Source organism: Spinacia oleracea, chromosome 2 (genome assembly GCF_020520425.1).
Source record: "Spinacia oleracea cultivar Varoflay chromosome 2, BTI_SOV_V1, whole genome shotgun sequence".
NCBI classification, from domain to species: domain Eukaryota; kingdom Viridiplantae; phylum Streptophyta; class Magnoliopsida; order Caryophyllales; family Amaranthaceae; genus Spinacia; species Spinacia oleracea.
This window is the reverse complement of record NC_079488.1, coordinates 63,141,159-63,154,443: the sequence shown is the minus strand read 5'-3', so window position 1 is coordinate 63,154,443 and position 13,285 is coordinate 63,141,159. Positions and strand designations below refer to the sequence as shown.

General features: G+C 34.6%; 1 protein-coding gene across 1 annotated transcript; it reads right to left on the bottom strand.

Annotated features, from left to right (window-relative positions):
* Nucleotides 1-377: 377 nt before the first annotated feature.
* On the bottom strand, nucleotides 378-10,842 carry LOC110800961 (uncharacterized). Its single transcript, XM_056835970.1, has 4 exons — nucleotides 10,785-10,842; nucleotides 10,481-10,691; nucleotides 10,097-10,361; nucleotides 378-572 (listed from the first exon to the last, which is right to left on the bottom strand). Exons 1-4 carry the CDS (start codon nucleotides 10,840-10,842, stop codon nucleotides 378-380), a joined length of 729 nt encoding a protein of 242 aa, XP_056691948.1.
* Between the last annotated feature and the right edge of the window lie 2,443 nt (nucleotides 10,843-13,285).

Genomic DNA, 13,285 nt, shown 5'->3' with positions numbered 1-13,285 from the left:
ACCTAAGGAATGTTTTCAAACTTATTACACGTTTAATATGCATTTTTAAAACTTTCTAAGGTTCTTTACAATCTATTATTTCACATTTAAGGCTAATTTGGTCGTTCTAAGTCATTTTTAGGCAAAAGTGAAGTTTTCGAACCAAACTTTGAACTAAAGAACCTAAGGAATGTTTTCAAACTTATTACACGTTTAATATGCATATTTACAACTTTCTAAGGCTCTTTACAATCTATTATTTCACATTTAAGGCTAATTTGGTCGTTCTAAGTCATTTTTAGGCAAAAATTTAGGGATATCTTACAGGTTTACACCTATAATAGATGCATAATAATCGAATTAAACAGTAAAGACCAAAAGGATGAGACGATGAGTTCTTACCGGATGTGGAAAACTGGAGCCCAAAACCAACAGTTCATTGCTAGGACACCATAGATATGCCAAAGGCCAGAATACTCATAGTACGTCTTTCGATTATCCGTCAAAGGCAGCTTGTAGTTGACAAGAATGAAGAAAGATATCCAACCATGAAATTGTATAGCAAGATTGAGTGCAGAAAAAGAAACAGGTTCCTGGAGAAACAAGTCGAAAATATTTGAACTTGCTAATTGAAGGACAAATAAAGTTAATACTACTGCAAAATAATCTAACATGTTGAGTAATATAGTATTTTGATGATTATGAACAAATGATGATTATCTGACTAATGTGTGTATTGTTTAGATGTGCATGAACAAGTAATGAAGGTCAATAAAGATCATTTAGTTGGAAATTTCTGAAGATATATACAAGAAGAAGTGAAGTTCCTGAAAGGAACTCAAGAAGTGAAGGGAACTTCAGAAGAGAAGTCTAATTATATAAGTATACCATTAGACTTAGAGTTTGTGTCCTTAACTACTGCATACTTGTTTATTAGTTTAGTTTTCTTCATCTTGCTTGTATTGGTTGTCATCACTGACTTTATGGTTTTGATGACAACTAGCAAACGACTAACCTATGTTTGAGTTCCAATATGTATACGAAACAAATATAGGTTTGATGAAGAAACAAACATGAAGAGTTCAAGTCAATAAATCAAGTATCCAAGCTGCAACAAAGTTCTTCAAAGGAACACAAACAGATCAGTTCCTCAGCAGATCCTACGAGGAACAACGAGTATAAAGTTCCTGAGTAGAAACAAGCATGGAGAAGTTCCAGAGGCGGAACTATCAACATGAGGCTCTTGAGTTGGAGCATCATGAAGCATGAAGAAGAAAATAAGAGTTTATTTTCTAGGATTCATGTAAGTATGTAGAAACTTGAATAATTGAGGAACACGGTGCCAAAAGGAACTTGTCGGAACTTATGAGAAATAACGTCAGTTTATCTTCCTAGAATACTCCTAGTTTTAAGGTAATTTTAAGTGTCAATAACGTGGCTTTTAACACTCCTAGTTGTTAGGGATTTACCTTTGACTTTGAGTATTTATCTCCTAGTAAAACTCTATTTATTTATGTTTTTAAAATAAAAGATAATTTTTATAAAATCTTATTTTAGTTAGGATTCTGATTTTTATATCATATATTTATTTATTTATTATTTAAAATTCGTTTTTAATAATGTCCTATTCATTCTAGGATTTGTTTTGAATATCTTTTGTAGTTTAATGTGTTTAAAATTTTATTTTTAATAAATAAAAAATAATTAATCTTTTTGTAAAATAAAATCTGATTGTTAGTTATTTTATTTTAATAAAATTTATTTTTCTATTTTATTAAAATCAGATTTAAAAGGTTTTGTTTTAGAAAATTAAAATCATTGTTTTACGTTGTTTTGGAAAAACTACATTAGTGGAGAAATAATAGGAGATCATGGAAAACCTGATTATGCTTAGCCCTAACTCCATGATTTTCTCTACTGACTAAAGTCATGGGATCATGCCTAAATTGAAGGGCTTAATGGTTGTTAGTGGAGAAGATTATGGAGAAAGTGGTTGAGGTTTCTTCCTCTATAAAAGGAGAGCTTTCTCATTCATTCGAGAGTGTCTGACTTCTCGGTCATTCCACAGAGTCTGGTTTACGTGGAAGGTAATTAAAGAAGATATATTTGTTCCACGTTTTTTAGTCAGTTCCTGCAGTTCCGAGTTCCTGTCAGTTCCGAGTTCCTTTACAGTTATTCACTCTCTACATATTAGAGTTTAATCAATTATCAAATGTCAATATTTTAAGAGTTGTTCAAGGGTTGAGTGAGCTCTTGTAATGGGTAATTTGTCAAGGGTTTGAGTGAATTCTTGTATAAGTTTTGGGCAGGAACTTGAGTGAGTTCCTGATGTGTATGGGGTAGGAACTTGAGTGAGTTCCTGTTGTATTTGGGGAGGCTTTGAGTGAAGTCTATGAGAGAGAAGCTGATAGGCTTTGAGTGAAGCAAAAGAGTCAAGAGAGACTTCTAGGGAAGTCAGTGAGAGCGTAGTTGTTTGAGGAACAACTATTGGAACTTGAGTTCGTAGAGGAACTCAAGTAATGCCCGAGTTCCTTATAGGTTTGTAACTGAGTTGTTGCCCTATAGTGAAAAGAGTTTAAGTTGAAATCCCTAGTGGGTCGAGGTTTTCTTTCTAGTTGGGCGTAGAAAGTTTCCTCGTAAAATCTCTCTTGCATTGTTTCTCTACTTGCTTAAAGTTTCTTTATAATTCCGCAAAATTGGCTAGAAAGTTCCATACTACAATTCACCCCCCCTCTTGTAGTGTTCCATCCGAATAACAATTGGTATCAGAGCCGGAACTCGCTGATAAGCAGGAAACCCTGCTGAGTTAAGTTCCTGGAATGAGGAACAATTACAAGAAACTTGATGAAAGGAACTCGATCCTACCCATTCAAAGGAACAAGGCAGATCTGACTTTTATTGTTGAATAAAAGTCAGTCAAGGTATAACTGGCGATCTTCTAAGGTAAATATCTATTCCTTTAGACCTTCTTTGTGTGCATACATTAATTTATTGCGTGTTCCTTGCATTGTTTCTAATGGAACTTCTGTTTTGTTTTGATTTAAAATTGAATTTGAAAAATCTAAAATCTATATTTAATAAATGATTTTTCAATTTATTTTTTCAAACTTCAGTACATTAAATTTATTTCAAGGAAACGTATTTTGAAAATGCATATATGTGGAACTCGGAGTTTTTAATTTTTAGGCAACAAAATATCCTACTTATTTTTTCTCTGCCTAAAAACTATTATTTTATATGCTTCATGAATATATTGAATATCATTTATATGAAGGCATATTGTATCTTGGTATTAGTTGTTGTGTTGATTAATTTCTTAACAGTTACTACTAACAAGAAGGGACCCAAATCTGTTGGGTTCCCTCGACAAAGAAATTGGTACAGGAACAAACAAAGGTGCACATTAATATGTCAGAGTTCCTGTTAATTTAAGTTCTACATTGAGGAACTCGCTGGATCATTGTTGACCCACGAGTTATACTTAGGAACTCACGAAGGTGCGACATTATAAAAATACATTACATCATCTCCCCACATCCGAACAAGGATCAAAATCCGAAGAGAAACTTTCGAATAAAGGAACTCATTTCAGCACCATTCCAAGGAACAGATAAAGGCTGCAACGAAAAGATCCTTAATGATACAGTTAAGGTAAACATCTAATTTTTGAGATCTTTATATGCATACGCTATTTATTTAAATCAAGTTCCTAACAACGTTTTATGAAAATTGTTCAAATATATTTTAAAATTTGTTTAATCGATTTTGGATTGTCTCAAATATGTTTTTGTGAGACAAATTTCAGATTCTAAAACTGATTTTGCATTCATGCATTATTTGAATGGTTCAAGGAACAAGACAAAGGAACAATGCATATAGCCACTCTTGGAACTTGGTTTCCCTGCAAAGGAAACTTTATTCTTTGGGCTGCATAATTTAATGTTATATCATTTTATTGTCCAAATAACGGATTTTTCATGTATTATGAGTATATTGAATATTTATTATATGTATGCATGTTAAATCTTAGATCTAGCAGTTTAAAATAATCTTTTTCTAAGATGCTACTGCTAAAAAGAAAGGAACTGAAATTATGTCAGGTTCCCAAGACCATGAATTGTTTACAGGTCTGTTAGTATACAATTTTTGTATACTTTAATCTTCTAAATTATGCTACCTAAATATATTTACTACTAATGCATGATTTTGGAAGGTAGTAGAAGCGAAATTATTTTTACAGGTTTATAACTCATGATTGTGTGTATGAGGTAAAGGAACAACATCAGAACTACACCAAGAAAAAATGAGTTGGAAATCCATTAGATTCGTTGGAACAGTGAAGAGGAACTCAGGCTCGGAACTTGGAACTTAAGATGTAAACTAGTTCCAGTTCCACCAGCATGTAAGTTCCTTCCAAATATGATGGGTCATATCAACGAATCAACTCACATGCACTATATAATTGGAAGTCACTTTGAACATCTCAAAGGAACTCAATCATGTGAAATGCTAGTAAGGTTGTTCCCTCATTTTACTTGTGTTAATTAATGTTGAATTTTTTTATATAAACCTGTTTCTCTTAAATTATTGTGCAAACTAACCTTATTTGTGTTATAGGTTTTGTTTTGGAATTTAATATGTATAAAATGCATAATAATAAGTTTCATTGATCAAAGGAACTCTTCCTAAGTTCTGGTGAAACAATCAGCGAACTCAAGGTTACAGTAACTTGATAAATGGTGCATAAACTATTTGATAGCAAATTTTTGGTGTCAAAGTTTTTCATGTACAAGTTCTTGGTTCATGTTAACCTAAGTTCCATGGAACAAAATATATGTTTCATGTTTCTTTCGTGAAGTAACTTTTTCAGGAACATCATATTTTGTTATTATGTCTGATTATATATATATTTACTTTAGACTAACCCGCTAATCATAACTTTGCACAAAAGTACTACACTTGAGTGTTATTTTTTCCCAGATTACTCATATTAAAATAACTCAAGATGGAGAATGGTCATGAAGACCATAGGAACATGTTCTAGCTTACTTGTAACATGAAAAATGAGGTGGCTACAACTAAGGGGGAACAACTCGTTATATCTCGACAATGATTGTTCTATGAAAGAAAATTCACTATTATCGTTTGGTTGCTACCTACATTGGAAACTTATAACTTTTGACAGTTAAGGTAAGATTGGTTCCAAATGAAAAGTTGGTAAGTCAAGTTCCTGTTCCATTGTGAATTTTTATTGTCGAGTAATTAATGCACATTTGTTTAGAGTTTCCAAAATTATGTTTTCTCTGGTAATTTTAAAAATAAATTACATCATCAGTAATAAATGTCATAGTTGAAGGGAATCAAAGAGAGAACACATACTTTGTGGATCACAATTTGGTTCCTAACAATAATTTGATATTTCTAGGGGTTATTGAAGATGATCCAGAGTTTACAACAAATATAAAAATGTGCGTTGAAATAAGTGAATATATTACTTGTGATTGAAACTAACATGACTATTCCCAGCAACAGGTTAAAGTTTATTTCAATATTGAACTCGCAAGTTCCTGTAGAACTAATCGAGTTTCTAATGATAAAATATGTCACTATTAAAAGCAACAGTAGCCAGCTACATAAGTTCATGTCGAGGAACTTAAAACTAAGGTTCAAGTTCCAGTTCATGAAGCTGAAGATCAACTCGATCAATCAATATCATGCAACAAGTTCCACGACTGCTCTAGTAGTAGAGAAATTGCCAGATTCATTTATCGAGTTCCTGTGTGCACTACAACATTCATTCAATCAATTTTTCAATGACATCGACAAAGGAACTCAGAGAAGGTTGGTTCTTGAAAGGAACAACCAGTCAGAAAGATGTGAGGGCATCAAGATGATGGAACTAGCACTCAAGGAACTCGAACATAAATTCATCAAAATTAGTCCAGCACATCAAAGTAATCATACACATGGTGAAAAATTATATAAGGTACATTTTTTTTGTTATATTGTTTACTTATTAATTTAATTGTACACGTCTTGAAATGCATTATGTGATTATGCTTTCCTTATGATTTCATCTATTCATGGACTGTTTAGAGGATCAATACTTAATGAAGCAATGACATGAGCATAACCTAGTCTTTTCTATGAGTTTTGTTGATTTGGAACTCCTATACATGTTTAGATAAGGCAATTATGTATGCTTAAAGTAAATGTGTCGCAGTTATATTTTGTGCTGTAAAAGGCATACTCACTTGCCCAAAGAGTATTAGAGGTCTCATAATAGAACTATATGGATGCTATCAAACAAGAAAATCCTAAGTTGCCAAAGAAACAATGGAAGAAACATTGATGGAACTAGGCAAGTAGATTCCCATAAAAATAGTTCTTTATCTTGCTTAATATTGTCAGAGGGAACAAACCTATATTTTAACCAACTTCCACTTATCCACACCATATGTATTTGAAGAACAACATCTTTCCACAAGACTGGTTTGTGTGTTCGTGATTGGGTTGAGCATTATACTACATTCGCAAAGAGTGTTCTATTGTGCCGAGCCATTAGCATTATTCTACAACCTTTGGGTTGTGTGTCCGTGCTAAGTACAATCATACTCTACAATCCAGTATTGTATCTCTACGTTGTATTCTTTATTCCTATCATTAACATTTCATAACTTCGAAGATCCTTATTTCCAAAATTATCATTCCACTCATATCCCGACACTTCAAATATACTACTTCCCACGAGCTCTAAGTTAATATTCATTGATTTGTATGGTTTGATGATACATAAAGAGTTATAAATGGATGGATACATTTTGAGGGGGAAGTTTGTGGAAGAAGTGAGAAGCAAGTTTATTATACTTTATCAATTGATATTTCGAGGGAAATCATTAGATGGAGCTACACTTACAAGCTCCAAAATGAAGAGAGGAATGGTAAGGAACTCTGGGGGAATAAGGAAGGAACAAATGTAAATGATTCATATTTGGTGGTGGAACTCAAGTATGTATGAATATATTTTCTCTTTACTGTTGTACTTAAAAACTCTTGGAAAGTGCCACAACGTGTAATGACACCCTTGTTTCAAAAAAAAAAAAAAAAAAAAAAGCTATGATGAAAAAAAAAAATGAAAAAAAAAGAAAAAGAAAAAGAAAAACAAGGGTGATCAAATCTTTATTATTTCCTAGATGACATATGATTCTGAAGACGTTTACTCATGGAATCAGTTGAAAGGGGAACATAAACAAAAATTGAAAGAACTTGATGAAATACGTTCAAGTTCCTTTTATCAGTGTGTTTCTCAAGGAAAGTTGGTGGTTGAAGAGAAGTGAACTTGATTGGTACATATCATGGTGAACGTGTGTTATGTTTAGAATAAATTTCAAGATTGTGAGGTAAAGTGATAAACTCTAATGATTGTTAAGAACCTCACTTTGAAAACCTAACTATAGAGCACACTATCTATCTCAAAGTTCCCTCTATTCAAATTGTTCCATAAATTTCTCTCATACTTCTTTGAGCCCGATATTACAATATCATACTCTCTTAATCCATTTTTGACTTTCAAATTTGATCTATGCTTGACTTTAATTTATTATTTGTCAAGTTCCTTCAGTAATTTTAAAGTTGGATCTTTGGATTGTGAATTGGAAATTCGTGTAGCATATGCATCCTAAGTTTGAAAATTGAGCATCTTGAGACTTTTAGGACTAACAAGTGTTTAACCTTTATGGTGGTAATTGTGGCATATAGCAATATGTATATATGATTTACCTAAAGCAAATATGTGTAAGAATGTCCTTTTCGATAGTGACAAAAGGGGGAAGATTATGTATAATGCTTATTGTCTAATATAGTCAAGTCTAAATCCTCTTATGCATGACTTGTTCAATAGTTTCCAGTCTGTATTATTAAGGGGGAATTAATGTACATCTTTAATGTCTAATTTGCGATAAGCATCATTTGTTTGTCATCATCAAAAAGGGGGAATATTGTTGAGTAATATAGTATTTTGATGATTATGAACAAATGATGATTATCTGACTAATGTGTGTATTGTTTAGATGTGCATGAACAAGTAATGAAGGTCAATAAAGATCATTTAGTTGGAAATTTCTGAAGATATATACAAGAAGAAGTGAAGTTCCTGAAAGGAACTCAAGAAGTGAAGGGAACTTCAGAAGAGAAGTCTAATTATATAAGTATACCATTAGACTTAGAGTTTTTGTCCTTAACTACTGCATACTTGTTTATTAGTTTAGTTTTCTTCATCTTGCTTGTATTGGTTGTCATCACTGACTTTATGGTTTTGATGACAACTAGCAAACGACTAACCTATGTTTGAGTTCCAATATGTATACGAAACAAATATAGGTTTGATGAAGAAACAAACATGAAGAGTTCAAGTCAATAAATCAAGTATCCAAGCTGCAACAAAGTTCTTCAAAGGAACACAAACAGATCAGTTCCTCAGCAGATCCTACGAGGAACAACGAGTATAAAGTTCCTGAGTAGAAACAAGCATGGAGAAGTTCCAGAGGCGGAACTATCAACATGAGGCTCTTGAGTTGGAGCATCATGAAGCATGAAGAAGAAAATAAGAGTTTATTTTCTAGGATTCATGTAAGTATGTAGAAACTTGAATAATTGAGGAACACGGTGCCAAAAGGAACTTGTCGGAACTTATGAGAAATAACGTCAGTTTATCTTCCTAGAATACTCCTAGTTTTAAGGTAATTTTAAGTGTCAATAACGTGGCTTTTAACACTCCTAGTTGTTAGGGATTTACCTTTGACTTTGAGTATTTATCTCCTAGTAAAACTCTATTTATTTATGTTTTTAAAATAAAAGATAATTTTTATAAAATCTTATTTTAGTTAGGATTCTGATTTTTATATCATATATTTATTTATTTATTATTTAAAATTCGTTTTTAATAATGTCCTATTCATTCTAGGATTTGTTTTGAATATCTTTTGTAGTTTAATGTGTTTAAAATTTTATTTTTAATAAATAAAAAATAATTAATCTTTTTGTAAAATAAAATCTGATTGTTAGTTATTTTATTTTAATAAAATTTATTTTTCTATTTTATTAAAATCAGATTTAAAAGGTTTTGTTTTAGAAAATTAAAATCATTGTTTTACGTTGTTTTGGAAAAACTACATTAGTGGAGAAATAATAGGAGATCATGGAAAACCTGATTATGCTTAGCCCTAACTCCATGATTTTCTCTACTGACTAAAGTCATGGGATCATGCCTAAATTGAAGGGCTTAATGGTTGTTAGTGGAGAAGATTATGGAGAAAGTGGTTGAGGTTTCTTCCTCTATAAAAGGAGAGCTTTCTCATTCATTCGAGAGTGTCTGACTTCTCGGTCATTCCACAGAGTCTGGTTTACGTGGAAGGTAATTAAAGAAGATATATTTGTTCCACGTTTTTTAGTCAGTTCCTGCAGTTCCGAGTTCCTGTCAGTTCCGAGTTCCTTTACAGTTATTCACTCTCTACATATTAGAGTTTAATCAATTATCAAATGTCAATATTTTAAGAGTTGTTCAAGGGTTGAGTGAGCTCTTGTAATGGGTAATTTGTCAAGGGTTTGAGTGAATTCTTGTATAAGTTTTGGGCAGGAACTTGAGTGAGTTCCTGATGTGTATGGGGTAGGAACTTGAGTGAGTTCCTGTTGTATTTGGGGAGGCTTTGAGTGAAGTCTATGAGAGAGAAGCTGATAGGCTTTGAGTGAAGCAAAAGAGTCAAGAGAGACTTCTAGGGAAGTCAGTGAGAGCGTAGTTGTTTGAGGAACAACTATTGGAACTTGAGTTCGTAGAGGAACTCAAGTAATGCCCGAGTTCCTTATAGGTTTGTAACTGAGTTGTTGCCCTATAGTGAAAAGAGTTTAAGTTGAAATCCCTAGTGGGTCGAGGTTTTCTTTCTAGTTGGGCGTAGAAAGTTTCCTCGTAAAATCTCTCTTGCATTGTTTCTCTACTTGCTTAAAGTTTCTTTATAATTCCGCAAAATTGGCTAGAAAGTTCCATACTACAATTCACCCCCCCTCTTGTAGTGTTCCATCCGAATAACATAACATATTGCAACAAACAGGAACACATAAGAACCTGAATTCCATAAACACGACGAAAAGGCCATCTTCTGTGATACTTGACAGGCTTCTCGCCGAGCTTTCTTCTTTCCTCCTCCCTTGCAAGCATACAATAGTAGCGGCAATCACTGTGGCAATCCCATTGTTTCCATTTTAGATAGAGAGGTTCTTGGAGGTACCACCGACCATCAGAAATGTTACCATCAGCGGTGAATATGCAATGCTGAAAGCATTGTTGACTTCCAACACAACCCGTCTCCTGACAATTCTCCACACAACCCCTGGAGACATGAAGATATAAACAGTTGAAGATTTCTACCCTGTCAGCATTATTGGAGATAATGACAAGCAACAGAATGGTTGAAAAGTGCAAATAAAGTTCATCAAAGAAATGGAGTACACAGCATCAATAACGGCTAATAATAACGCCAAAACATTCACTGGAATCATTTCTAACACCAGCACTTTACTCCACTGAATTTGCTGATAAGTTACACTTTTAAGATATATGCTAAGCCTAAGAGAACAGTCCCTCAAGAACATATGGCAGAAAAAAAAGTCCATCAACGCAAAGAGACATAAATATATAAGCACAGGAAAATTCCACATTGCTACAAGTCCAGTAATCCACTCCTATTACCAATTAATTTGCTCTTTCAAATGGGATGTCACTTGGATCGTAACTCGTAAGTGTTAATACTGACCATCATTGTCTGTTAACTCAATTTTCTCAATCTCATTCTGAAATCTTTCTTCTTCCATTACTTTTTCAATACCTCTTCTGCTAAATGGAGACTGATTCTTAATCTAACAGCAATTATCTTTCAAAAACGCTTAGTTCTTTTTTCATTGCTTATCATCCTGGCATGGTTTCACCCACAAATTGAGGAATTCCAATTATCTACGCATATTGCTCTCTTCACTTAAAACAAATCAGTTACATTGTCACACACACACCTCATTGACCACAAATACCTGAGATCTAGTGAGTCAAGCATGAGTATGGAGGTCGAACAACCAATCACCGAAAGACTCAGGGTACGATGACAGAACACCATCTGAAATCTATAAGAACTAGAATAGAATCAATCAATCAGTGAACTTGATGTAACCATCAAACCTTTAATTTCTATAATCCCGTCATTTTCCGAATTTCAATTATAATGTCCACAATTAAAATTAAAATACACAATTAAAATTCAATAAATATCAAAACTATTCAATACCTAAGAGAGGAGAGACGACAATGAACGAGGGCGGCTGAGTGGGTGGCGGCGTGGGCGGCGGCGTGGGAGGTGACCCTAAAAACAGAGCAGTGAGGGGAAGCAGTGAAGCACGCAGCAGTGAGGGGAAGCTGAATTGTTCGCGCGCAGCAGTGAGGGGAAGCAGTGAACGCCGGCGCGGCAACGATGGAAGGCGGCGAAGCAACGACGGTAGTGCCGCCGGTGAGAACAAAGCAGCTAGTGTTGGTGTTGGTGGTGGTTTCGTTGGGGAGGGCGCTAGTGTTGGTGTTAATTTGTCGAGCAATAACCTAAGTCAGATGAATATTCGTTTTGCAATTAAGGGTGAGCGCGAATTCGAAAAAAAAAATTTAGTCATTTGCCACGCAGAATTATAAATCTGCGATGCACTTAATTGAGTAATTTGCGTCGCAGATTTATAATTCTGCGTGGCAAATGACTCTAGGGTGCTCCTAGAGTCATTTGCCACGCAGAATTATAAATCTGCGATGCAAATGACTAAATTTTATGCTAAAATTTGTTATTTGCTTCGCATGTTCAGAATGGCGTGGCAAATGCGGGGATGCAAATAAGCCTTTTTCCACTAGTGCGCGCCCCTGCATGCAATATTTATGGACTTAATGAACCGTGTATTCCATGCCTATTTGGACAAGTTTGTAGTGGTTTTCATAGATGACATCCTAGTGTATTCAAAGAGTGAAGAAGATCACGCGGAACACTTGAGATCGGTGTCGAGTACCTTGAGAGATAACCAGTTGTATGCCAAGTTCTCAAAGTGTGTGTTTTGGTTGGAAAGAGTTGCATTTTTGGGATATTTTGTGTCAAAAGAAGGAGTGGCTGTTGACCCTGCTAAGATCAAAGCTGTTAGTGAATGGCCTACACCCAAGAGTGTGACTGACATTCGTAGTTTTCTGGGATTAGCTGGCTACTATAGACGATTTGTGCAAGACTTCTCTAGGATAGCCAAGCCCATGACTACCTTGATGAAGAAGGAAACCATGTTTGAATGGAGTGACCAGTGTGAGGAAGCATTCCAAGCCTTAAAGACGCGATTGACAACCGCGCCAGTGTTAACCTTACCCGATGAGAGTGGTGCATACGATGTATATAATGATGCTTCTAAGAATGGTTCAGGGTGTGTATTGATGCAAAACGGGAAGGTTATTGCGTATGCGTCAAGGCAATTGAAGCCATATGAATCCAATCACCCTACCCATGATTTAGATCCAGCGGCTATAGTATTCGCATTGAAAATATGGAGACACTATCTGTATGGTGTGAAGTGTAGGATATTTACGGATCACAAAAGTTTAAAATACATCTTCACATAGAAGGATTTGAATATGCGCCAACGAAGGTGGTTGGAGTTAATTAAGGACTATGATTTGGATATCCAGTACCATGAGGGAAAAGCCAATGTAGTTGCGGATTCCTTGAGTAGGAAATCAAGTCATAGTGTTAATGCGTTAATAGTTGCTAACGAGCTGTGTAAGGACATGCATCGTTTGAACCTTGAAATAGTAAGTGGTGAAAGCCTTGTGGGAATAATGAATGCCTTAACCATCCAACCGTCAACATTTGATGAGATTAGAGAGGATCAAGCTGGTGATGTAAAGATGGAGCGAATCAAGGAAAAGATTTTGCAAGGTAAGGAGTTAGATTTCCGAATCCATGATGATGAAAGTTTGAGGTACAAAGGCAGGTGGTGCGTGCCTCAAAAGTGTGGAGAACTGAAAGAAAGATTGATGAAAGAAGGGCATAATACGCCATATTCTGTGCACCCAGGGGGTGACAAGTTGTATAAGGACTTGAAAAAGGTCTATTGGTGGCCAAGGATGAAGAACGAAGTGGCTGAATTTGTTGCTAGATGTTTGACTTGCCAGAAGGTTAAAATTGAGCATAGGAGACCTCAAGGGAAGGTCCAACCTTTAGAGATTCCAAGCTAGAAATGGGACTGTATTTCT